The sequence below is a fragment of the Daktulosphaira vitifoliae genome, unplaced genomic scaffold, assembly GCF_025091365.1.
Source record: "Daktulosphaira vitifoliae isolate Bord-2020 unplaced genomic scaffold, ASM2509136v1 Scaffold_5, whole genome shotgun sequence".
Classification (NCBI taxonomy): domain Eukaryota; kingdom Metazoa; phylum Arthropoda; class Insecta; order Hemiptera; family Phylloxeridae; genus Daktulosphaira; species Daktulosphaira vitifoliae.
Window position 1 is genome coordinate 4,465,324 of NW_026099576.1, and position 24,894 is coordinate 4,490,217.

The following is a 24,894-nucleotide window of genomic DNA, read 5'->3' on the forward strand; positions in this document are numbered from 1 at the left end:
CAAATCGTCTCTAGTCAATGACTTTAGCCTCAAAAATTGAAAAAATTTCCCTCGTTCGCCATAAATGAGGGAAAAATCCAAAAATATTTCAAATTTAAAAATCGCTAATTTTGGAATTTTTTTCAATTTTTTTTACTTAAAAGTGCCATACATTTTTCAAAAATAAACAAATCAATACAATTTTTTCATGAAAAGTAGTATTTATATAAATCTTTCATTCGGCATACTTTTTTTTTAAATCGGACTATTTCCCTATATACGGGGGGGTTCAAATCTGAAAAATGCATATAGAAAGTAGAACTTTTTCAACTTAACTTTTAAGTGTTCTGGAAAGTCTAACACTTTTATATATATCTTAAATTAAATTTTATGTGATATGTGATATAATATGAAAAAAAAATTTCGGACATTATTCTGTCTTGAAAAGAGACATCAAAGTTAATAAAAAAAATAACCTAGCACAGGGGGGTCGCGGCACAGTAGTGATATTGCATAATTAGATCAAGTATAATGATATCTGACAGTGATTAAAATCACTATCAAAAAAAACGCTTCGATGCAAATCATTAAATAGTGTTTAATTTTAAAAAATTGGTGGATTATTCCAAAAGCTACATGATCTGCTATTTCTTTACTAATATCCTGATTTAGATAAAGTATGTCGAATGAAAAAGGAATTATAAAAAAATATTATTTCTCATAAAAAAATTGTGTTGATCCATACACTTTTCAATGAGTTATAGCATAATACAGTTAAAAATTTTAAATACAAAATCGAGAATTTTCACACAAAAATAGCATTTGGTAGCCATTTTCACCGTGAAGACAAAATAATGTCCGAAATTTTTTTTTCCATAATAAAGTATATTACATTAGCTTGTATTTAAGATATATATAACAGTGTCCGATTTTCTGGAACACTTTTCTGTTGAATTTTAAAAATTTCATTTTTCAGATTTTTCATTCTGAGAAAGTGTTCCGAATTCTCTTTGCTGCATCATATTCTAGGTAACCAAAGAGATATTTAAATAAACAAATAAACTATACTTAATGTTATATTATTATCTTCGATAAAAATTGAATTTCCCATAAAAATCTAATAGAAAAAATAGCAGAATAATATTAAACATTATGTTACCGCATTTATATTAAGGGGATTGATAGTTTATTTTATATTTTTGAATCAGACAAACCCTAATAACATAGCTAAATCGAATAAATATATTAATATAATTATAGTTACCAATTTTTCTGGAATAATTTTATCATTTTTATTCGTTTTTCGATACATGCGTTTTTTTGGAATAATGGAATTTTTTATAGGATAAATATTTTTATTAATAATTGCTGCAAATTGAATATAATTTTAATAATTATTAATTAAATAATCAATTTCGAAAAAGGTTTTTAATATTAAAATAGTTAAATTAAAGTAAAGTCACTGAAATTTGTTATATATGAATAAGAGAACTTATTATTAATTTTTCTTATATTTTATATTAAAAAACTTTTTCTCTATTCGAAATAGTTAGTTTAATTATTAATCTTAATAGTTTTTACAGATAATTCTTCCATCTTTAGTTGACTTTTTTGATATTTGTCCTTTATTTGTATTATTTAAAACACAATTGGAATGCATGAAACGACGATTCCATATTTCTTCAACTCTGCGTATGACCTTATGTAAGTTTGATTCATTTGTTTGACCAAAAATATTTTTTTCACTTGCCATATCAATAACTAATTAAATAAATCTTAATAATTACACAAGACGATAGTTTATTTTTCACGGGAAAAAACGAAGTGAACTGAAATGTCGATAAAATCAACATTTACATCTAATTGTCAAGGAAACTTAATTGTAAAAATTCATTAAAAAAAATGTATAAGCCAATTATAAATAAATTTGGTATAAACAATACTTATTTATTTTAATTGTTTTATTGGTCAAAGAATACAATATTTTAAGAATAATACAGCGAATTATCAAAAAAAAATATATATATATTTTAAAGATATTTTAAAGAAAAACCTTTTGTATTTGTTTGTTTATTTATTACATTAGTTTACAAATGATAGGGATTTTTTTATGAAAGTTCAAGTGGAATAAATTTGATATCGGTTAACAGAATATTTATGCATATAAAATTTAATCTATATGAAATAAAATAACAACGTTTGGATTTAATCTCTTACAACTATTAAAAATTTTGCCCATGTGAAATTACTATTTCCATTTAGTTATTAACAAAAAACATCATGCCATGCGATTATAATCAACATAAAAATTTATTAAGTTGAATATATAATATAGTTTAACAATTGAATTAATAATTGAATTAATGACATAATAATTCTGATAAAAGAAAATAACAGGAGATTTGAATTAATTTTAACGACTTTAACAAATCGAAAATAACTTTAGGGTTTAACTACCTTATAGGTTTAATTATTATTTGCATTTTTAATGTTATTATTATTTTTAATGTTATTATTATTTTTAATGTTATTATTATAATAATTTTGTTGAGAACTTAAGTTTCTGAGTGATAGTGTCATCCAATAGAAAATTCTTAAATTATACTCTGCAGTGCTCAGACACATTTTTTAAAATAAAATCGCTTTTCATTAGTCAAACAACATTATATGTATTAATTTATAACTATGGTTCAAGTATTCTTAAATAATTTTAAAAATAGGTAACATGAAGTACTAAGTTGAGTGAAAATACGATCACTAATTAATTCGTTAATTGTTTAAAAATAATTTATTTTATATAATAGTTATTTTTGTTTCCGGGTCTCATTGGCATGTGCTGAGTTTAAATTAAAGGGCAAATGAAAAATGATAAAAAAACAAAGGTTCCTTGAATATCAATACGATAATTGTAAATATTTGATTAAAAAAACACATTTGTGCTGCTATCATTTAACCCGAAACTGCCATTGATATTATTGATTTTTTTTATTATTAATTATCTGTACAGTATTCAATCAGAAATTGAGACATTCATAACCATTACGGACAGTTCTGCTGCAATACCAGTACTAGACAAATATTGGCATACGCTTGGCCTGATAACGCTTTTCCATTATTGGCGATTTTGTATAACCAGTATTACGACAGCGCTCTGTCAGCAATGGCATTCTAGTACTGTCCGTCACCAATGCTGGATCAGTACTTAGACCAGATAAGACAGTAAGTATTAAGCTAATTTGGGCTAGCCAATGGCTGTTTGTCAGTAATAGTGCAATACTTCGCCCGTTGTCAATAATGGTACTTGACAAAAATGTCTGCCATTTGGTTATAGTAGCCTGATGTTTATTCGAGTGAATGTTGATAACCTAAAAAACACCGGAAGTTCATATGCAACTANTAATTTGGGCTAGCCAATGGTCGTTTGTCAGTAATAGTGCAATACTTCGCCCGTTTTCAATAATGGTACATGACAAAAATATCTGCCATTTGGTTATAGTAGCCTGATGTTTATTCGAGTGAATGTTGATAACCTAAAAAACACCGGAAGTTCATATGCAACTATTTATTACTCCTATGTGTTAAAAGGTTGTCGTGCCATAATAGAGTCGATGGTTGTAAATCGAAATAAAACATCTAGACATTTTTTCACGAATTGGAAATTATGTCGTACTGAAAAATACGTTTGACCTACGCGAACAACGTGATGTCGAATGACTCATAATTATTATTATAATGCAAATTGTCTGATGGGAATATTTGTTAAAATTTGTAATCATACGTTTAGTATATTTTATGGTTTTACGGGTGGAATAATTTAATATTTAAATTATGCTCTTAAAATGTATACCAAAATATTACTAAATTGTTTTGTACACTGAGACTTATCTAAATTTAGCAATAATTATATTGGTAAATAATAGGTTTTTAATTTTGCGATTATATTATGAAGGAAAAAAACAAAGACTTGTTCGTTAGAAATCCGAGCAAGAGTTTATGGGAAATTAGCCGTAACTCATTTGTAACATTTGATGAACGTTTGTAACGCGATTAATTACAAGTATACATCTAATTATGAAATATATACAAATAAATAATTACTACTAACAGGCATAAACATTTTTATTTGGGCGGAATCGACAATGTAAAATACTTCAAGAATATGGAGTTTAATCATTTGTAGTAATTATTTTGCTTATTCGTAGACGATAATCTTTATAAACAATTCGAGTTAAAACATTTCATTTGTAGTTCTCCTGTATGAGTAATTCTGTTAAAAATGAATCGCCATACAGCACTATGTCGTTAGACCACATAGAATTTCTTGACCTTGGCTAATTCTCAGTTAAGCTAGAGGGTATACGTTACGAATCCTCTGTACCAAAAGTGGAAACGGAGTAAAAAAATCAAGGGGAAATGGCAACAACACGTTTGGTAGTAGGGAAGTACTAACCTTCGGTCGTTGTTCGCCGACATTATACGCTCAGACCACGTTACTTGGAATCAGATTGACCGTAGCGGCCGAACGTGCACGTACGTCGAATGCGAACAAAAGTTAGTGAATAGTAATCGCTCAGTGCGTTTATTTTTTGTATTTTTTGTTCCGGCCGATTTTCGGTGTGTTTTACCCCAACTGAAGTCGCGGTATTCATGCAAGTACCTTTTTAAATACCAGCAAAGTATTTGCCACTCTTGCGAAGACAATAAACATGTCCGCTTTGTTCGCCTGTAATTATTACACCTGGTGGATGACGGTGTTGTTGGTTTTTTTGGTGTTGTATTGCATATTCGAAGTGCATTACTTCGCTAGGACCCTGTACTGTGCGATATCTTCATGTCTGTTGAAGAAGTACGTGCATGTCTTGGACACTACTTCTTACTCGTCGGCGTGCATTACCACGGACGTAGACTTCCTGCTGTTCCATATGAATAACTCGCGGTACCTGAGGGAGATAGACTTCGCTCGTACCGAGTTTTACATGAGGACGGGCCTTTGGAAGGCTATTCGGGACAAGGGCGGGTTACCCGTACAAGGCGGCACCAGCATCCGGTACCGACGATTCATCCGCACCTTCACCGTGTATAGTATTTCGTCCCGGATCGTATACTGGGACCAAAGTTCCATTTACATGGAGCATCGGTTCGTCAGCCGCGGTGACGACTTCATTAACGCAATTGTGCTTTGTCGGAACCGCGTTATCAATTGCGATGTCAACCAACTGATGGAGGAACTGATAGCCGAGGGCGCCAAGAAATGCCCCGGAAATACAGAAGCGCCCCGAACTAAGCCCGAGTGTCCGTTGGAGGTTCACCACTGGATCCAATCGAACTTGGTGTCCAGCGCCAACCTGCGGAACAGCAACTGATAGTCTGCGCTGGTAATTTCACAGAGATTTTTTGGTGAAACGTCACAAATGGTCATGAACACCACGAGGATCGTACGTGTTGTAACGGGACGACCACTCGGAAGACCGACAGCTGCAGAGCCGAGACATCAGAATATGTTTGTGTTATTAAAATATTATTTATTGTCGACTGAGAATTTGCATTTTAGTTTAGCACAGTAAGACTTATGATATTTAATAATTTTTTTTTTATGCTCCAGCTGGCGGCGAGTGTGTGTGTGTATGTTTTGAATGTTTAATAAGAAAACATTGTTATGATTTGTGCACAATACACACGCGCTTGCCTAAGGCCATCGGTTGATCGGTGTGCGGAATGTAAACCGGGGCCCCTTTAAACGGCTATTTTGAAATAATCCGTGAAAAAACGGCCTAAGAATGGAAGGGCAGACAAATGTAATCGATTCATATTTGATCAATAGTATTAAAAAGCGACTGAATATCTTCTAGTCTTTTGAAGCGACTTATTGTTGTCTGCGCTAATTATTCGCAAATAGGTTTTCATTTTTTAATGCCGGCTGTTATGACGTCTGAGAATCTGACGAGATTATAGAAGAATGAGATATGAGGCTTGGGGTCCGTTAGACTAAATTTTTTCACTCTGGAAACATCAAATAATTTTTTTTTTTTAAGTAATAAAGATTTATGATTACCTAACACATGACCGCCACCGCGCCGATCTCAATCACTTATATTGTCATAAATGTAAAGATATTGTGATATTAATACCGTAGCGTTTTTTTTTTTTTATTGTGAATTTTTATTATATGTACAATTATTTTATATTAGAGCGCGTGAATAATAGAAACGTGCTAGTTTATGTTTTACGCTGTCGCAAGGGCATTGACGTCGTGTAATGTTTATGTATTATGTTGTTGAATTATTACTAAGGAAAGAAAATTTACAAATTGTATGTAAACCATTACTATAATATAGCCCGTGTGTTTACGCCTTAAAGAAGTTTTTTTATTTCCTTTGTTTTTTATTGCTGTTTTATAAACGAGTACGTTTATATTTGATTTAAGACAACTAAAAAAATTGACATGTTACGGTAATTGTATTAATAGTTCAATATATATCAATTAATCAATAAAATTTGGACGACAAGGAAAAAAAAGTTGTATGATTTAATTGTACAAAATAGGTGGTGTTGGGTTAAGATCAAACCAGTGGCGTAACTAGAAAAAAAACAGGGATTGCCAAAATGTTGCAAAACTCACAATACCCACATTTCCCCTCTATCCGCCACATTAATATAGATTGCTGTATAACTGAACTAACAATTATGGCTTATCAGTGGCGTAATATTGAAATGTCACAAAAAATGCGCAAAAAAGTATTTTATTTGCTACAATAGTAGTATAATATAAATGTAAATTGATAAAACTGTTGTACATTTTTATAAGTAAAAATACTTGGTTAAAACTATAGGTATTCAGGGTAGGTACTAAAACCTGGGGGTGCTGAAGTACCCCAGTAGTTTTGCCGCAGCTCAAACGAGTTTGAACAAAAGATGATATTGACTGTAAGTCCGTACAAATTATTTACATTTTTCATTATCAAGGTCTGTATGTAATTGCAAATTAGTTATACTTAAAATTAATATGAATAAAACATGCATAGAATATTTACATGAAACAATCAAGGAAGTGATCTAAGATTTTTATATGGTAGTTAAGAATTGTTGAGTTCAGTTTTTAATTGAAAATATTAACTAATGGATAAGTTGCAATAAGCCATTAAATATTTACATTTTTTATCTCAACAAATGTATGAATGATTATTGATTCATTTCTTTTTTATTAAATCAATGTATAACAAATAATTTTACCTGTCTTTTGAAATAATTGATTTGTGTAATTTTTTAATACTACATAAAAAATAAATATATTTGTTAAGCGAATACTTTTGAGAAAAAATAGATTTTTTTCTTATTATATGTCTTAATTAACCATTAAATAGTAATTGTTCGCTAAAGTTCACTAATATAAGTACATTTATTTTTAATAAACATTTAAACAATAAATTTCCTATTTATAATTTTTTCATTATTATTTAAAAAATAAATAAGTAAAATTAACAGGATTTTTAAAGAGTAAGTTTTAAATATTAACCAATAAACTCTAATTATTAATAAATACAAGTTTTTTACAATTTAAGAGGGAATTAATAGAAATGTTTTGATATCTAAATACAATTTTTTATGTTGGATATTTATCATATAAACAATTTTTCTTAAAAATGTTTTCTGAATTATTGAATTTAAGGTTTTTCAGTATTAATTGTTATTATACATAATTTTAAATAATGTTTTTACTGGATCATCATTTATTTGAATATTTGCATCCTGGGTATATTATTTGATAATTGTAACTAATAATAATTCTTATTATATTGCGAGTATTTATATTCTGTTCTTGCTTATTTTGTAAAATAAAACTTTGCAATAATATGCCAAAGAAGCAAGTACTTACACAAAGACCGGTTCTTCGTTGCTTCATCACTAAATAATTTTTTAGTTGTATAACATATACAAATTGATAAGAAAATTTTCAATATTGATAGCTGTTATTTATACATTAATATAATAAATAAGCAAAATAGCTAAAAAGAATATATTGATTTTCAGTTAATAAAAACCGATTTTTTTTAAATCAATTTTAACTATACATACAATAACTAAGTATTTCAATTTAGACAGTTCGCCATAAAAATGTCTAAAAAGATATATAGTAGTGAGTGTGTGTACACGTTACCTACCTGTAGTGAGATGAGTAAATCTCGCATTGGTGATATGCACTTCGCCTGCTTTATAAAAAATTCTATAGAATAAAATGTAAATAAAATAGACATTTTTTTAAAATGTCGATAGATTTGAACAAAAATTTAATAATATTTGTTCATAATATTGCACTTCATTGGAATAACTATAGTTATTGAGTAATTATAGTAATTAAAAAATCAGTATGATCATAACAAAATAAAAATTAATTTATCTTTCCCGTTTTAAATGTTTATACATAAAATAATTCATGTTAATATCAAAATATATTGATATATTGAATATTGATATCAACACTAATATTTAATATTTAAACGGTGTGCATTTGTAAAAATAAAGTGCAATAAATTAAGTCAGTCAGCCACAAGTCAAGTTAGTTTTATTAGTAGGCTTATAATATTTATATGTTATAAAGGCCTAAGTATATTTATCTTTCAACATTATATCACACCATACAAATGTAATAAGAGCAAATGATTCAAGTATTTGCCTCCTTGGCCTACAACGAGATAAAGACAAACAAAACCGGTTTCTTTTTGTACTTTAACATAACGGCTGTTTAGTACTTTTTTACTCGCATATTGTCTCTTTGGTAGCTTTTTCAAGAGTCCCACACATGTAATGTCGTGATCAACAACAGATTACAATTTACATTTCAACCAACAAATGTTAAGTTGATGAAATAATATTTTGTGTTATGTCTAAAACGACGAACCAGCGCAGTAGAGTATTATAGTCGTTGGAACAAGTATAAATGAAATCTGACAGTATTTAATACCACTAACATAATAAAATGAAGCAAATATGTTAAATTTTTTGTTAAAATTGTATATTACAGTAAATTATTATCGAACTAATTAAGCAAGAAACTTATTAAAAATTGAATAAAATTTCAGCTGTGAATCGTAATTTATCATAAATGATTGGTAATTAAAACATTTTTTTTAAAGGGCAACTCCTACAATTTAATACACTTTTTGGATAGACATTAAAAGCTGCAAAAATATTTAAAAATTAAGATTTAAACCTTTTTTATTTTAATAATATTATGGTTAAATGGGAGTACTAACTCCCCCTCCTGTATGACTATAATGTTTAAAGTATAAGAATTAATAATTGAAAAAAAAAAATTAAACCAGAAATTATAAAAATACGAAAATGATGATTTTTTACACAAAAATAATAATTTTTGTTTTCTACTTTGAGGGCCGTTTACATTCAATGTGATACCCTAACTATTTTCAGGCAAGGTCTTCAAAAATATTATTTTTATTTTTAGAAGATTTTAGTGTTTACACTTTAAGTAATAAGAAAAAAATAATTCTACCTCTCTCTAAACATACATGTTTAAGTTCCCTAACAAAAAAAAAAAAAAAAAAGTTCGACAATAACTTTTAAAGACATAAGTTTTTTTTTACATTGTGTCGAGTGAAAAAGAGTGATTCAGACATTCTTAGAAGCAAAAATAAACAGACCCGTACTTTATCTCTATCCTTAATTTTTAAGAGTTAATAATTTTAACTTCTGAAATACTAGTTTAAAAGTTGTTATCGACCAGTCATTTTCTTCCAGATAAACATTTATGTTACTATTGAAAAATTGTAATTTGATGAAAATTTAAGAAGGAAAGAAATGAAACAAATCAATTTTGTTCCTCGATAATAAAAGTGTATATTATGTTTTCTTCTATTTTTGTAGATATTACTAGAGATAAGTTAGCAGATCAGTCTGAACAGAAAACAAGTCGTCGGGTATTAATTTCTTTTTTTAACTGGTACTATACTATATATATATTTATTTAATATATATTTAAAGGATACCAAATTTTCGGAATATTTTCAAAAGTTGCAAAAGCTCTACTTTTTATATGAATGTTTCAAGTTTTGAACAAAAGTAAAAAATAAACACATTCTAATTAATTAATAAAATCTCAGTTTTGCGCTAAAAACCTGAGTATAGATAATCAAACTTACTTAATGATTTTACAATAAGAAAAATATAAACATATTTTTTTTTATTTATTAAGTCTTTAATAAATAAGGAAGTAACATGGACTCATTAAATTTTTTTTTAGTAATTATCCGATGTTTTAGTCACTATTTTTATTAACATAACATGAATTTATCAAAATAATGACGTAAAATTATTTGTTGTATTATAAAAACATAAATTAAAATTTTTGAATACTAATGTTTTATAATCATTTAATAATCGCCATTAATTCAAATTATAAAACTACTTTTTTGCTCTCCATAAACGTTAGAGGTTGCGCAATATTATTGTACCTTAAAAATTACTTTATATAGCAACACATAATTTTCTAAATTTTTGGTTTACTATATTCTCTACATCTCTTACCTATTTGAGACTATGGGTCATATGATATCAAAGGTTAGTAAAAATTGAGAACACAGCGAAAATGTGACCAATATGAATGATTAAATTTATTTAATGTACATGTTTATTTGTGAACATTGATTATCATCTCTTACATAAATAATATTTTAAATGTTTTTGATATTTGGACAAAAAAAAAGTCATAATACAACTATACACAAATATAAAGAAATATGTTATAAACGTGTTTAATAGCTATTTCATTTTAACCTGGTAATTTAAGTATTTTTTTATTATGAATGTTATACAGGGTGTTGAATTTTTCTGGAGGGATATATTTAATACCCTTCTTCAAAAAATAATTTTTATATAACAATGCATGTAATTTTGCTAAATTTTTGGGCAAAAGATCGTTGTCCCCTTTACTTTTTACTTTTAGTACCCCCAAATATTTTAGTGAATCTAAATTCGTTTTAGGTCATTTAAATTTTATTTTATAAATATATATATATATATATATATTTACAAAATATTGTAGGGCTTATTCTTCGTCTAAAAATATTATTATGATTCTACTATGTGATGATATTTATATTATATTTGGTAGCACTGTTATAATCATTTTAATAATAAAAAAGAATTGAAAAATTCTAAAAAAATAATTAGATAATTGTTTTTTTTTGATGATTGAACTGATGATGTTTGACGAAAAAATATATAATGGGTTGATAAATAAAAAATTCATAACAAAAAGAATATAAAAAACAAAACAATAATAATTTTTTTTGTTACTTGTTTGACATAAATATATCCATTCAAGTGATATCAAGTAAAAAACTATATCGTTTTTCATTGTTAAAAAAGTCAATAAACACTACAGTAGACTTAAGTAATTCCGGTACTATAATACTTGAGGTGTGACGTTGAACCCTAATTAGATATTTAGAGTGATCAGTTTATCAAAACTCACTCAATTATTTACAAAATAAAAATTATTTCAAGTATCTTTTTTTAGCTTTCTCAGTGACATACTTTTATCAATTTTTTCATCATAAAATATTTTTTTATACTAAAGCTTTTTTACACCTATAAATGTGTCAACTTTATTTTTTCAACTGACAACATACATTGTTAACTAGTCTATAAAATATAAAACGTTGTAATTAAGAAAATTACTTATCGATAATAACTTTTGGAACAGTATTTTAGAATTCATTACATAGCACTTTAAAATATAGACTCAAAGTGAAGCGCTGTAATGACTATTTTTATCATTTGACATTTTCGGTTGCATTCCTTCCGCCTGTGTATTAAAATAACTTCTTAAGTAATGGTTCAAATGTTGTTGGTGTTATTAATGTTGTCGACGAGTAATTTTCTTAATTATACTATTTTGTATCTTATAAGTTATAGATTATATTTAGTTATAGTTAAATATGTATGTTATTTAAAAAAATTAAATGGACACCCACCACAATAGGGTTGAAGAGAAGTACTCAATAATTGAGAAATGTACATGAATACTGTGCTGTACGAGGCAGCTAGTCCGTATGACGGCTAGTTGTGTACCGCACTAGAATGCCGTTTTACCTTAAGCCTGTTTAAATCGCTAATTATTGAAGTGGGAATGGGTCATCTAGGAGATGACGACTAACGATACATCCAATAAGTAACGAGAGTAGACAATAATTAAATAACAAATAACCACGTATATTAGAAATTCTTCAGAGAGTATCTTAAGTTTAAGGGGTAGCTGGGCGCCCTTAAATACTAATGGCCAGCGAAGCGGCATAAAACAAAATATTTAATCTCAATTAAAACAAACCACAAATAACATTAAAAATAATACAAAACTCAGCTGAATAGATGAAGTTGTTGATAGTGATGAGTGGACTGTATGAGATCTTGTGGTAATGGCAGATGAGAACAAACTACGGAAAAGCGACTATGGCAGTGAAGTAATTTCGTGATGGTCAGGGCCCAATCACTAGAGGCGTGCAAGGGAACGAGAACTTGAGCTAAAGGGTACAACAAAACATAATAAAAACTATGGCGTAAAAAGCTAAAAAAATACAATACTGAAATTATTTTATTTTGTAAAAAATTGAATTAATTTTGATAAACTAATCACTTGTATGATAAACCGTTTTATGTGAAACCTTGTACATTAATCTATAATAATAATATGTTTAGTTACTAATAATTATTACTTTTAATCTTGTTCCTTATTTAAAACTTGATATTCAACATTTGTTAATTACATTTTTTCAAAAATAACCATATATAAGATTTTTGTATACCCATTAAGGTATATTATTTTTAATTGCTTTGAACAAATAAATCATTTGTGTTTTAATTTAATCTAATAAGCAGATTTTGAATTTTTTTTTCAAATTTTCAAGTTTATCAAAACTTGATTAAGTAATCATTGATCAATATCATGATAATATTCTAAATATATTTTAGTAGCATATAGCATTGGAATAATAAACATATTCATAATGTTGCGCATGCTACTCGTGGTTACTTTTTACATTTAATAATTACTGTTCTTACAATTCAATGAATCAGTCAAACCATAAATCAATAAAATTTTTGAAATTGATATCTTATTAATTTTGAACCCTCGAAATACGACCCCGAGGAAATAAAATATATATATATAAAACAAGAGCGAAATACTACTTATAAATTTTATGAGTAGTATTTCGCTCTTGTTTTTCAATACTCCGATTATATTTAACCGCTAAAGCGGCCCCTACACGATCAATACTACTGAATCAATTAAATTGTGTCAATATTTTGTGCAATATTTATTTGCCCTAAACCTCTCAATATTGTTGTCCAATATTCAATTGAAAAATATTCATTACCTATGAACCTATCATCATAGGCGTTTATTTAATTCGTGTTTACAAAGGCGTAGTGGCGTTTACCATCAATTTATGTGATGCTATAAATTACCACCGTTTTAAAAATGTATCTAACCGATAACCGATAACCCATAACCACTATTGCGTAATTTTGTACAATATTACATGGTAGGGTACAATAATATTGTGTATTGTGCAATAAATTTCCAACCCTGTTTGATTTCTTCAATATATTGTACAATCCTTCAATATCTATACTAAACTTTCAATAATATTGCGCAATATCAATTATTGTTCAATATTATTGATCGTGTAGGGGCCGCTTAAGAGTTAGCCATTTTAATAACGACAATACAATGTATAATAGTTTTATTATTTATTTTTTAAGCTACTATAATAACAACAAACATTTTAAAATTATTTATCAATGATTGTTCACTAACCCGATGAAGACATGAATGAGCACAATTTTTTATTTTGTTGTAAAGTAGATACAATATTCTTAAGTTAAGGATTTTTTCGAATTTTTAAGAAATATTTCCTTACAAAATACCATATATCTATTTATTGGTATTTTACTAGATTTTTATAAAAATTGAATACATATTTAATCGACACACAAAGTATACTAAAGATAACTTATGAATCATAAAATTTAAAAATCATTTCCGCTTATTTTTCATAGGCTGAAGGTTGTCTAATGTATGAATTACAATCCGTATAATTACAGGGTCATTGTGACTAAGTTGAAATTATGGGTTTTTTACCTTAACGTGTTGTCGACAACGGGTTATAACTATAATAAAATTGATCCTATTTTTTGTTTATAGTTAATTAAGCTTCTGTGGTAGAAATAATAATTGAATCGATGATTGCAGAAACGACATGAGTCAATTTTTTAAAACTTCTGGATAATTGATAAAAAGTGTATAATTTAAATAATTCTGAATAAAATTCTTATTTAAAAATGAATACTTGTAGAAATATATTATGCACTGATTATACATAATTTGTTTTTCCACTCAACACATAAAAACAGACGACTAGCATATGTTTTTGCTAATATCTAAATTTCACAAAAATGCGACTCGTGTCGTTTTCGCAATCATCAATTCAATNGATCCTATTTTTTTTTATAGTTAATTAAGCTTCTGTGGTAGAAATAATAATTATTCCTAGTATATTTAATTATTAAAGGTAGTAAAATATGATTTTTGCTCAGTTATAAATTAGTTATTCTAAAAAAATATTTTTTTTTTTAATTGAAAATTACAAAAAATACATTTTGCATATATGAATAATTATTTATAAAAACAAAATATCAATTATTTATGGGGTTTCGATTGTGCACAATTGTGCAATCAGAAAATAATTTGGGGGTCGAATTTTTTTTGCACATTAAAATTTTTTTCTAAAATTTAAATCGCTATTTATGAAAACTCCAATGAGCAAAAAAAAAAGTTTATCACACCTAAAATTCAAATATAGAAAATCATTTCTGTGGGAGTGTTGGGTTTGGGAACTGTGGCGGACCTGATTTTAAGGAGCCAGGAGATATGGAATCTTGTCCAAACGTTCGCCGAAACAGTTATGTACCGTAGAGAATCGGCTGAACGTCGTTAAAATAAATGTTTAATTAGGTAAACAACCCCAACCGGTTGCGCTACTAATTGGGAATGAGTATTTTGTGTAAAAAAATCGTTTATTGTATTAGTGCTGAGCCAATGTTATAATTTTTTGCTTATATTTGGTTGTTGTTGTCTAAAATAAACGGGCCATGCATATATTATTATGGTCGATTTATATATATATATATTCTGAACATGTTTCTAAAATAGTGTATGAATAAAAATTATTAAAAATCGCATTACGAAGAGCGTGTAATTTTGTATCTATGGCAATCAATTTGCGCAGTTTAGTGGTAAATAAATGGCGCATACATACAATTTGTTCTATTAGAGTGATAAAAAAAAATGTAACTCGTATAGTCTCTCAAATGAATAGTACATAGACTTGACAAAATTCAGTTTTTAAATTATTTCCAAGTAATGTTTTTATACATATTATTTTTTAGACTTTGACGTATTACATTTGATTTATAAATATTTTTTTTTTTTATTAAATCAAATAAATCTTTTATCACCAAAGAACTAATATACGTGTAGCAGTATATAAAATACTTTTAAAATGAATTGAAAAATAGCGTAATTATGGCAATTCTAAAGGAGTCGAAAAAAATTTTTTTTTCGTTTCTTGAAAAATTAGTTTTTGTAACATACGCCGAAGTAATTGTAAGGTCTTTAACTAATATCTTCTTAGTTTCGTATCATATAATAACTAAAAATCGGGACAAATTTCAAGAATAGCTAACCCATTCGGATACAACCCTCTATCCTGCTTTGGTTTTCTGTTTAAAACTTCACGGTTTTTAAATGTTATAAAAATGTCCTAAGTCCAGATTAAAAAATGTAATAAATATATATTTAACGATCCTTAAAACATTACAGTGGGCGATTGTTTCAACTGCATACTATCTATTCAATAACATTTGCCCTAATAATTTGTCAATAACATTGAAAATGAATCATTAAAAAATTTCGTTGAGTAAATTGGGTTTTTAATGTTAAAAGAACTATTGTCTTCTAGTGGACAAAGAATTATAATGAGCTACCGTGGAAAATGAATTTCCCTTTACGACATCGTGAAAATTAAAGTAATAATTCTTATTCAGTCTAAAACCTTCACAGTGTTCATTTAGTCTTATGATGCATTATCCAGAGCTGATCCAATTGTCATATTTTTTATTGACCTAGTTTCCAACTTAAATTCATTAGGTAGTAAAAACCAAAAGAACAACATCACATTTTTTTTCTTGACAATAGATTATAATGTTAGTAATAGACCTGTTGGTTATGGACCAAACTGTAATAAATGTGACTGCGAGTTTCTAAGTAGTAAATACGTTTGCGTGTATTTAGTTTTATAAATTATTTATGTTCATTTCAAAAAGCACGTTACTATTTTTATCATAATTAATTTCTCGGCCGCTCTCCTCCTCTGATTAGGTGCAAAATTATGAATATCTTCTGAAGCACAGGTCCAAAAATCGTTATCGACATATATGATATTATTTATCATATCATACGAATTTTCTTAATTAGATCATTTAAATGGCTTGTATGATGCCATTAAAAAAAGTAAAGTTGATAGCCCTATAATAAATAAGGGACGAACATAAAAAATAATCCATAACAAATAAATGGATATTTATATGTAATTAATAAAACCAAAAAAAAATGTTTATTTTAAGAGAAATCGTGTGGCTCATGTTAAAAGAATAACCTTGTATTTTTATTAAAATTTAAAATACAAAATACCAAAAATAACAGGAAATAAAAATATAAATACTTTTTAGTCAATTTTAATATAGTTCAGTACTCGTCTCACAATAATTTAAGCAACTAATAAAAATATCCATTATACTTTAGAATATATTTTAAAATAGCTAAACACACGAACCGTATAGAACAAAGACCAAATTTTCGATAACGCACTTATCATGCACAGTGTCATTAGCAGTAAAACATTATAACCCACAAGAATTTTTGGATATTGTTTAAAGTTACTACCAGTGCTAAATTTTATCCAGCAGGCTCATACATCAATACATCATAGATTAAAAACACGTATATATTTAATTTATGAATATACCTGTGTGATAATTTGTAGACTTTAACTAAGTTTTACGGTTTCATCAGAAGTGTACAAATACTTTACAAGATTGCTAAGAAAATATTTCCATATTCTATATTATTTGATTAATTTTGTATATTAAGTTTTTTCTTTGATTAATTAACTGGTCATTGTTAAAATAATTAATTATTTTAGAAGTCATTAATATTTTTCATCATATCCAGGTGAGAGCAGTGCGACCGAGAAATGTCTAATAGTAAAAATAGTCATACGAGTGTTGCACCTTTAATATATATTTTAAAATTCTATTAAATTCCAAAAATTTGTATTGATCAGTCACATTTTTAATAAGGTCATTATATAATAAATAAGCTAGTAAAATATGTATGATCTTAATGTGACAATAAAGTTGTCACATTTATAAGGTATTAGCTATTGATAAAAAAAAATATGTCATGATTGATTAACTGAGAAATATATGTAATGAAAAGAAATGAAAATATAAATAAATATCATTTTTAATTTTTGATTAAATAAGTAGATCATAATAAAAAAAACACTTTTGTAAAAAACAACTTAGTACTATAAAATCTTAAAATTTCAAAACTAATTGAAAATGAATTTCTTCTATTTAGTTAATTTATAACTTTACTCCGTTATTTACTAATAAATACTACCATATAAACAACTATGTAATTTAATTCACATAGTTTTTTCAAACAAATGTGAAAACACATAACTAAGACACTATAACTAATTAAAAGAAATAAACAATTACCAAATTTTAATTAAAAAAAAAATCGGCTATTTAATAAACTATTAGAAAATTTATTTCTTGTTTTTGTTTGTTAATTTTGTTGTTTGGTTCATAATATTCGATTCAATGCAAGTATTATTAAAAATTAAATATATATTTTATAATATCATAGTCCAGGAAGTGTTAATCGAAACTGTTTCTACGTTAAATTGTCAATAATGTACCATTTTTAGACGATTATTTTTATTTCTTAATCGTTTCTAATAAAAATTAATCATAATTAAAAAAAAAATTTGCTAAAATTTTAAAGCTTACGATTTAGTTGAAAATATGCATTTTCTACATAACTGCTATAATATTTATAGTTTCAATAATTTTTTTGTTGAAGAGTTATCAATCTCCCTTTTAATTTCAATTTTATTGGAATTTCTATCGATAACTTTGACTTGAAATTTAAAATATTATCGTTGGTGATCTTAACTGCTTCGTAAGTACTTACATTCAAATTTTTACTTTCTTTAAATTATGACGGATAATTTTTGCATTTTTAAGTTTGCTACTATCATTGTTTATGGTATTCTATTGTTTGATAACATATATAACAATTATTAGTCTTATTTTGACTCTTTATGAGCTATGATATTGTGTCACATCTACTGTCTTTGGGTTGGTTTATTAGTTATTCAATGTCGAAATAACAAAAGCACATGGTACGATTTTTATTTTATAAAATTACTAGAATAAAATATAAAATTGTTATTAAATTAAAACTATAATTACTTAATTATTAATATTATAGCTCTCTAAATATTTTCATATGATAAATGTCGAGTATAGTGAGATCTCGGCATAGTTGGGTATAGAGGATACCTGACTGGAATTAAAATCACTGTCATAAAAAATGACATATGACAATGTTTTTTTGTTATTTTGTAGTATGTAATAAAAGTTCTATTTTTATATATATTTAATGGATGCAGTACATCTGTTTTTTTCAAAAGTTAAGTTAAAAGTTAATTTTTCGTGCAAAAGTTACTATTTGGATTCTTCTCTTGCGGTAAAAGATCAAATTGATTGAAGAATATGCTATTATAATTTAAAAATCAATATTTAAATTAAAAATTAAATCATTATTATTAAGTAAAATATGTTCGAAAGACTGAAAAATGAAGGGAATCGACATAGACGTGTTAATGCATTCTTGAAATATTGTATTATTTGGAATATTTACAGATATTTCGTTGGGGAGTTCATCTTAACGATAGTCACGGGTCAGAGGTTGTAATTATACTGTCAACTTAGCTTGTTTACTGTTTGTTTTAATATCGATAATCGTTTGATAACCGATAACATCAACGTGATTGTTTATTGTTGTTGTTATTGATACCAAATGTATCCTTGATATTGAAGTTGTTTTTGTCGGTATTTAGTTTTTGTTGTTGTTTTCAGCATTCTTAACAATTTACTCTTGCATCGATAAATTTCAGATATGTCAAATATAGTTTTTTTACATGTTTTTTTTTCATTTTGTCTTTTTTTTCTTTGTATACAGAGAGGAACAGATCTAACTAACAATTTATTTGGGTTTCTTTTAGTTCCATGTTTTCCGACAAAAACAACTTTAATATGAGAGTTGTTATCAATAACAACACGCCAAACAATCATATTGATGTTATCGGTTATCAAATAATTAGCAATATAAAATCCAACAGAAAACGAACTAAGCCAACAGTACATTTACAACATCTGACCCGTAATTATCGCTCCAATGATGAACTCCCCACCGAGTTCGAAAATATATCAGTAAATAATCCAAATAAATCCACATAGTCAATTTGATTAATGAAAAGAGCAGATCAAATTTTCAATTGGAGCAAATCGCCCAATTTAATTTTTGACTCGAGGTATTTTTTTTTTGACACATTTTTTTTATTGTTATTTCATTTAAATATATGATATAAAATTGAAAACAATTTTTTTTTGTCAACATTTTTGGGGTATAAAGTACGCAGAGGAAAATCGTTATGGACATTTTCAAAAAATCAAATTTTTTTCTAAATTAACTTTAAAAAAATATACGAATAATCAAAAAAAGTTTTTTTTTCTCTACACGCGATTAGTCAGCTCCTACTAGACCGATACGGGACTCAACGATACGTCAAAAGATCACAAAATGTGTATAGTTGTAGGTATCAGCGCCATAATTTTAAAGTAATTTTAATAAATAATAATATAAACATTTATATAATGGATACAAAATTAGATGAATAATTTTTTTCGTATATATCAAACACACATGAAAGTGTTTTACGACAATGATTTTAATCACTGTCAGATACCAATTAAAAATTTCCCCAACTCCAATTTGTTGGGTTTCTACTGCACTATACTTTTTAGTATTTATACAGGTTTTGGATGATAATAAAGTTTAAAAATGTTGATACCCGTTAAACATATAAAATCGTTGTTTTTATCATTTTCATTGTATTCAAATAACCTAACTCCCCTTAAAAATATTTCTCCCGTCCCAAATTTTGCAAGAAATATTCACTGACAATATTCCAATTAGAATATTTTGTTACATGATCTATCGAGTAAGAAAATTAACTAAATTGTATTAAAAAAATAAAAATATACGGTGTTGGTTTTTATGTCGCGAAATGTATGTAAACTTAATTTATTAATAAGATCATATTTTAAATACAAGTTAATTTTGTATAATTATAGTATATAAAATTTTGTTTTGTAACCAACATACAATATTCATTGTGACTTCATTATGAATTGACTAGCTATTAAAATAAAATAATAGTAACTTTGATTTAAGCTTGGAACATTTTCATAGGTTTTATTCATTAATTTGTCTACATTGAAAGCCTTTGGTATTTAGATTATATCTGTAAATGTTTACAGTTTTACTCGTTTTATTATTATTATATGTTTACTAAATGGTAATTACTTTAGTTAATTATTTCTAAGTACGCATTTACAAAGGAAACATTGAATGTAGATGTTTTTTTATAAATATCTAAACCTTGAAAATAGTAAGGTCTTATAGCAACATTTAGTAAATATGCATTACGCACCGAAAATATTTAATAAAAATGTTGTATACATTAATCTGTTCTCGAAGATTGAAAAAAAAAATCACGACTGTTTAATTAATCTGAATAAATTATTTTCTTTTGTTTTGCTGTGCGCTTATCGAATATTAAATTGGCAATGTAATAATTATTACGCTGAAATATACAAACAAGTGCCGGAGTGCCAAATTGTATTAATATTGTTGACAATTGAAATTTTTTTATAAATATTCAGTACCCGTTGTCATCACTTCTCGTCTGTATTGCTACACTACATAATGGCCCTGTGTTCAATCATTGGATTTATTTTTAAGAATTTATGGAAGTATTGATGTGCAGTTATTTGATTTTTACCAGTGGGGCAACACGCCACGGAGATGAGTATTGTAGTCGTTGAAAATATTTGCCGGCGGCCAGTGCGCGTTCAGATGTCGTGGGCCTCTACTTAGTATACACGATTTAGTGTTGATAACATTGCCGACCAGTGATCATGCAACTAACTGATTCGCTGACCGCAGTTACCCTGCTCGCCGTTGGTTGTGCGATATTGTCGCTGACTTTACTGGTAATTTGCTTGTTCGATGTCGCGTATTTTATTCGTGCCATGGTAAGTTACGTGTTGGGCTGCTGGCTGAAAAAGAGACTGCGGGTAACCGACACGGCCGTGTACTCGTCTATGTGCAGTACAACCGACGTGGATATTTATCTCAACCACATGAACAACGCCAGGTACTTGCGCGAAGTTGACTTTGCCCGGATCGAGTTCTGTCTGCGTACGGGTATCTGGCAAGAGGTAAGATGCCGCGGCGGTTACATGTTCACCATCGCCAATAACATTCGGTACCGTAAATTTGTGGGAATATGTAATTCGTATGTAATCCGTACGCGAATAGTCTATTGGGACGACGTGTCTATTTTTTTCGAGCACCGATTTGTCAGCAAGTCGGACGGATTTGTTCGAGCCATTATGCATAACCGACAGCGGCTGACAGAGTGCAACGTCGATGAAGTGTTGCGGTCTGTCGCCGGCAAGAAGAAGCCGGCACTGGCACTTCGAAAACCCGACTGTCCCATGGACATACATCACTGGATACAGTCCTGTCTAATTTCCAGTGCCGACTTAAAAGCCGAGTCTCAGATGGCTTAAGATGAATTCTCGGATTTATCGTTATGGAACGCCTGAGACGATCAATGATAAAGACAGTCTCGTTTCGGTCGGAGACAGTGTGAAAAACTGCCACGGAGTTTGTCGTTGTACTTTATTTGTCTAAGAGATAATTGTTGGTTTGAAGCAAACGGCCATCGTACCAACAAAGTACCATTTCTAAAAAACACGTATTACTTATGTAGTTATAAAACTCAAGAATAGCACTCGTTTATGAACTATGAGGTCACAGTCACTTACCGATATATTTTTCATTAAAAATGTGCTATAAATAATTGTGTTGCATACGAAAACAATATGTTTTGATTTGTTATTTAAATTTTTTATGTAGAGAAAAATATTTATTTTCGAATTATAATTTTTAATTTCAATTTCAAAATAAACTAGTGTTTAATAATTTTTTTATTATAACACATATTCAATGTTTGCTACTTGGATTTAAGTAGAAAAAACAAAACTTGTTCTACTAAATTATCGCATGATGCGATTTTATGATTGCAATACGAGCAGCTAGTACACAGTACAAAGTTTTCAAGGACGGCTGACATTGTCCGGCTGTTTCCTTTTGAAACCAGTTTTTTATGGTGTATTTTTATACGCCTATTTATATTTTATATACGTCACTTTTGATTTTTATTCTTGAAAAACGACATTTTTAAGCATCATGTAAAAAGTTTTTGTATTCATTCCTTGTTAGGCGGCAGTACCGGAATTCCTAAGGAATCTTATTTCAATTTAATACTAACTGTATATATTTTTGTTGTATCATAAAGTATTAATAGATGTTTAAATTTTTATAGACAAATAAAAAAATATAATATTAAATTAGTAAGTTATTAGAAAAATAACATTTTAGTACATGTTTTATACAGCGATATTTTTAAAACTAAAATGTTGAGATTACGGAATCAAAATTTACTATTTAAATAGTTTTAACAAAATTGTATCGTCTAATCGAATACGATAGAGACAATCTAAAGTATTTATTTCGAATTATCACAACTGTTTTTTAGTTTAATAAATTATGTAAAGATTACATAATAAACATCATGCTTGATTAAAATTTTTTTCGAATTAATGTTTATGAGATTAGTTATTCTTTAATCCATCAGATATTCAGTACAATTTGATAAATTATATCGCCGGCTCTGCACCAAAGATCTTATATTTATTAATTTTATTAATCGATAGTATACATAACAATTGCATAACTATGCCTCGAGTGGTATTATTAGAAATGTCAAATAAAAGACAGATTATATTTGTTGAAATAAAGTGTCATATATTAAAAAAAAAAAAATCTGGCTAGTTATAGTAATTTGTTGACACATTGTATAAAGTTTTACAACATTTTTATACAGTACTCGATCAAATTTTATTACATTGAAATCTCCATTTTACTGAAACTTACCGTGTTATATAGTATAGAAGTATAAAGTACTAAAATCTTATACTTCTATACAATTATTATTTTGTCAATGTTCAAGTTTTTGAATAATCCAAACAATAACTATTCTATACCAACCTTTGATACTACATCTTAATATTTATTTATTTCGATAATTATATTGTTTTTTAATGAATATGACCTTAATAATCTAAGTAAAAGAATATTTGAAAGTTAAAAATTAATGTATTTTCTTAACTACTCTTTATGATATTACTTTAACTTTGTAAATGACTTGCAAAAAGTTCTTATTTTATATTTGAATGAAGCTATTAATTAACTTATTACCATAGCTATTGAATAACATTATATAAAAGCATAATTATATTTAATTGTGCGTAAATGGTGTGCGAGATCGTGTCAAGTGGAAGCTTAGGAAAAGGGTGACCGACCTCAAATATTTTGGTAGTAGTTTGGGATAATGAGGAGGAAAAAGAAGATCAAAGCCTAATTATATTTTTTAAATAATACATTTCTATACAAATTACATAAACGTTTGCATTGATAAAACGCGCAGTATTCATTAGTATAAAATTTTATTTACGTGGTTGAAGTAAACTAACCAAAAATATTAACTATCTAGATAGAAAAAAATGTTTATTTTAAATAATATTTTTTTTCATAAATTTCAATTTAACATATAAATAAAAGCTTAACAATTTCACTTAATACAATTATGTCTTTGAAGTTATTGCAGACGATATATGTGGACATTATTGATACTTATTGATGATTTTTTTTATTTATGAGTATACAACTTTTTGACACTCATATGTTAAAATTCTATGTACTACTTAAACGTAAAATTAACTTGAATATAAAAATATTGAACTGGCGTATTGGAATTTCGGTATAATTTTTTTCAAGTCATTACCTCAAAAAATTTCCAAGTCTTCGAATAAAAAAAGCCACATTTGAATCTAAAAAGATTACAATAATCAGATTTTTTGTAAAGTTCTCTATCTACTTTATTGGGGCAAATTTTATTAAAATGAATTTTAATATTTAATTATTTCTTGAGCATTTAGATTTAAAGTTAAATTTTATATAAAACATATTAGTGGTATAATCAACGTGTGTTAGGAGATTGAAATACTCATTTGTTCAAAATAATAATGATTCTTGTAATTCAGCAGTTTATGGTTTTTTTTTTGGCATTGAGTTTTTTTGTTAAACATTTTGGTTACATCATGGCGAAGGATGAATTTTCGCTAAATATAAACATTTACAATATAATTAACCATAACTTATACATTATAATTCTTAATTCGATAAAAAAAAATGCAACTTTTATTTTTAATATTTTTACTCTCTTAACATATATTACGTAATATGTTTAATTATTGTACAAGTATTTACTATAAATCATTAATATTAAT

The 24,894-nt window shown here is 27.2% G+C and overlaps 3 protein-coding genes across 3 annotated transcripts; 2 read left to right on the forward strand and 1 right to left on the reverse strand.

Moving 5' to 3' along the window:
- Nucleotides 1-892: 892 nt before the first annotated feature.
- On the reverse strand, nt 893-1,732 carry LOC126907300 (uncharacterized). The gene is made up of 3 exons (XM_050688468.1): nt 1,561-1,732; nt 1,244-1,347; nt 893-1,004 (listed from the first exon to the last, which is right to left on the reverse strand). Exons 1-3 carry the CDS (start codon nt 1,730-1,732, stop codon nt 945-947), a joined length of 336 nt encoding a protein of 111 aa, XP_050544425.1. The 3' UTR covers nt 893-944.
- Nucleotides 1,733-4,453: 2,721 nt separating this feature from the next.
- Nucleotides 4,454-6,338, forward strand: LOC126907111 (protein THEM6-like). The gene has a single exon (XM_050688181.1). The coding sequence runs from the start codon at nt 4,686-4,688 to the stop codon at nt 5,340-5,342; it is 657 nt and encodes a 218-aa protein (XP_050544138.1). The 5' UTR covers nt 4,454-4,685; the 3' UTR covers nt 5,343-6,338.
- Nucleotides 6,339-21,119: 14,781 nt separating this feature from the next.
- On the forward strand, nt 21,120-22,451 carry LOC126907251 (protein THEM6-like). Its single transcript, XM_050688375.1, has one exon. The coding sequence runs from the start codon at nt 21,394-21,396 to the stop codon at nt 22,048-22,050; it is 657 nt and encodes a 218-aa protein (XP_050544332.1). The 5' UTR covers nt 21,120-21,393; the 3' UTR covers nt 22,051-22,451.
- Nucleotides 22,452-24,894: the final 2,443 nt, after the last annotated feature.

Excerpts from the sequence above, each read along its gene's own strand:
- LOC126907300 (XM_050688468.1), bottom strand. The coding sequence starts at position 1,732 with ATGGCAAGTGAAAAAAATATTTTTGGTCAAACAAATGAATCAAACTTA. Across the intron at positions 1,348-1,560 it reads TAAAGATGGAAGAATTATCT|CAATTATTAATAAAAATATT; the intron begins GTAAAAACTATT and ends TTCAATTTGCAG. Across the intron at positions 1,005-1,243 it reads AAATTATTCCAGAAAAATTG|AATATGATGCAGCAAAGAGA; the intron begins GTAACTATAATT and ends TTGGTTACCTAG.
- LOC126907111 (XM_050688181.1), top strand. The coding sequence starts at position 4,686 with ATGTCCGCTTTGTTCGCCTGTAATTATTACACCTGGTGGATGACGGTG.
- LOC126907251 (XM_050688375.1), top strand. The coding sequence starts at position 21,394 with ATGCAACTAACTGATTCGCTGACCGCAGTTACCCTGCTCGCCGTTGGT.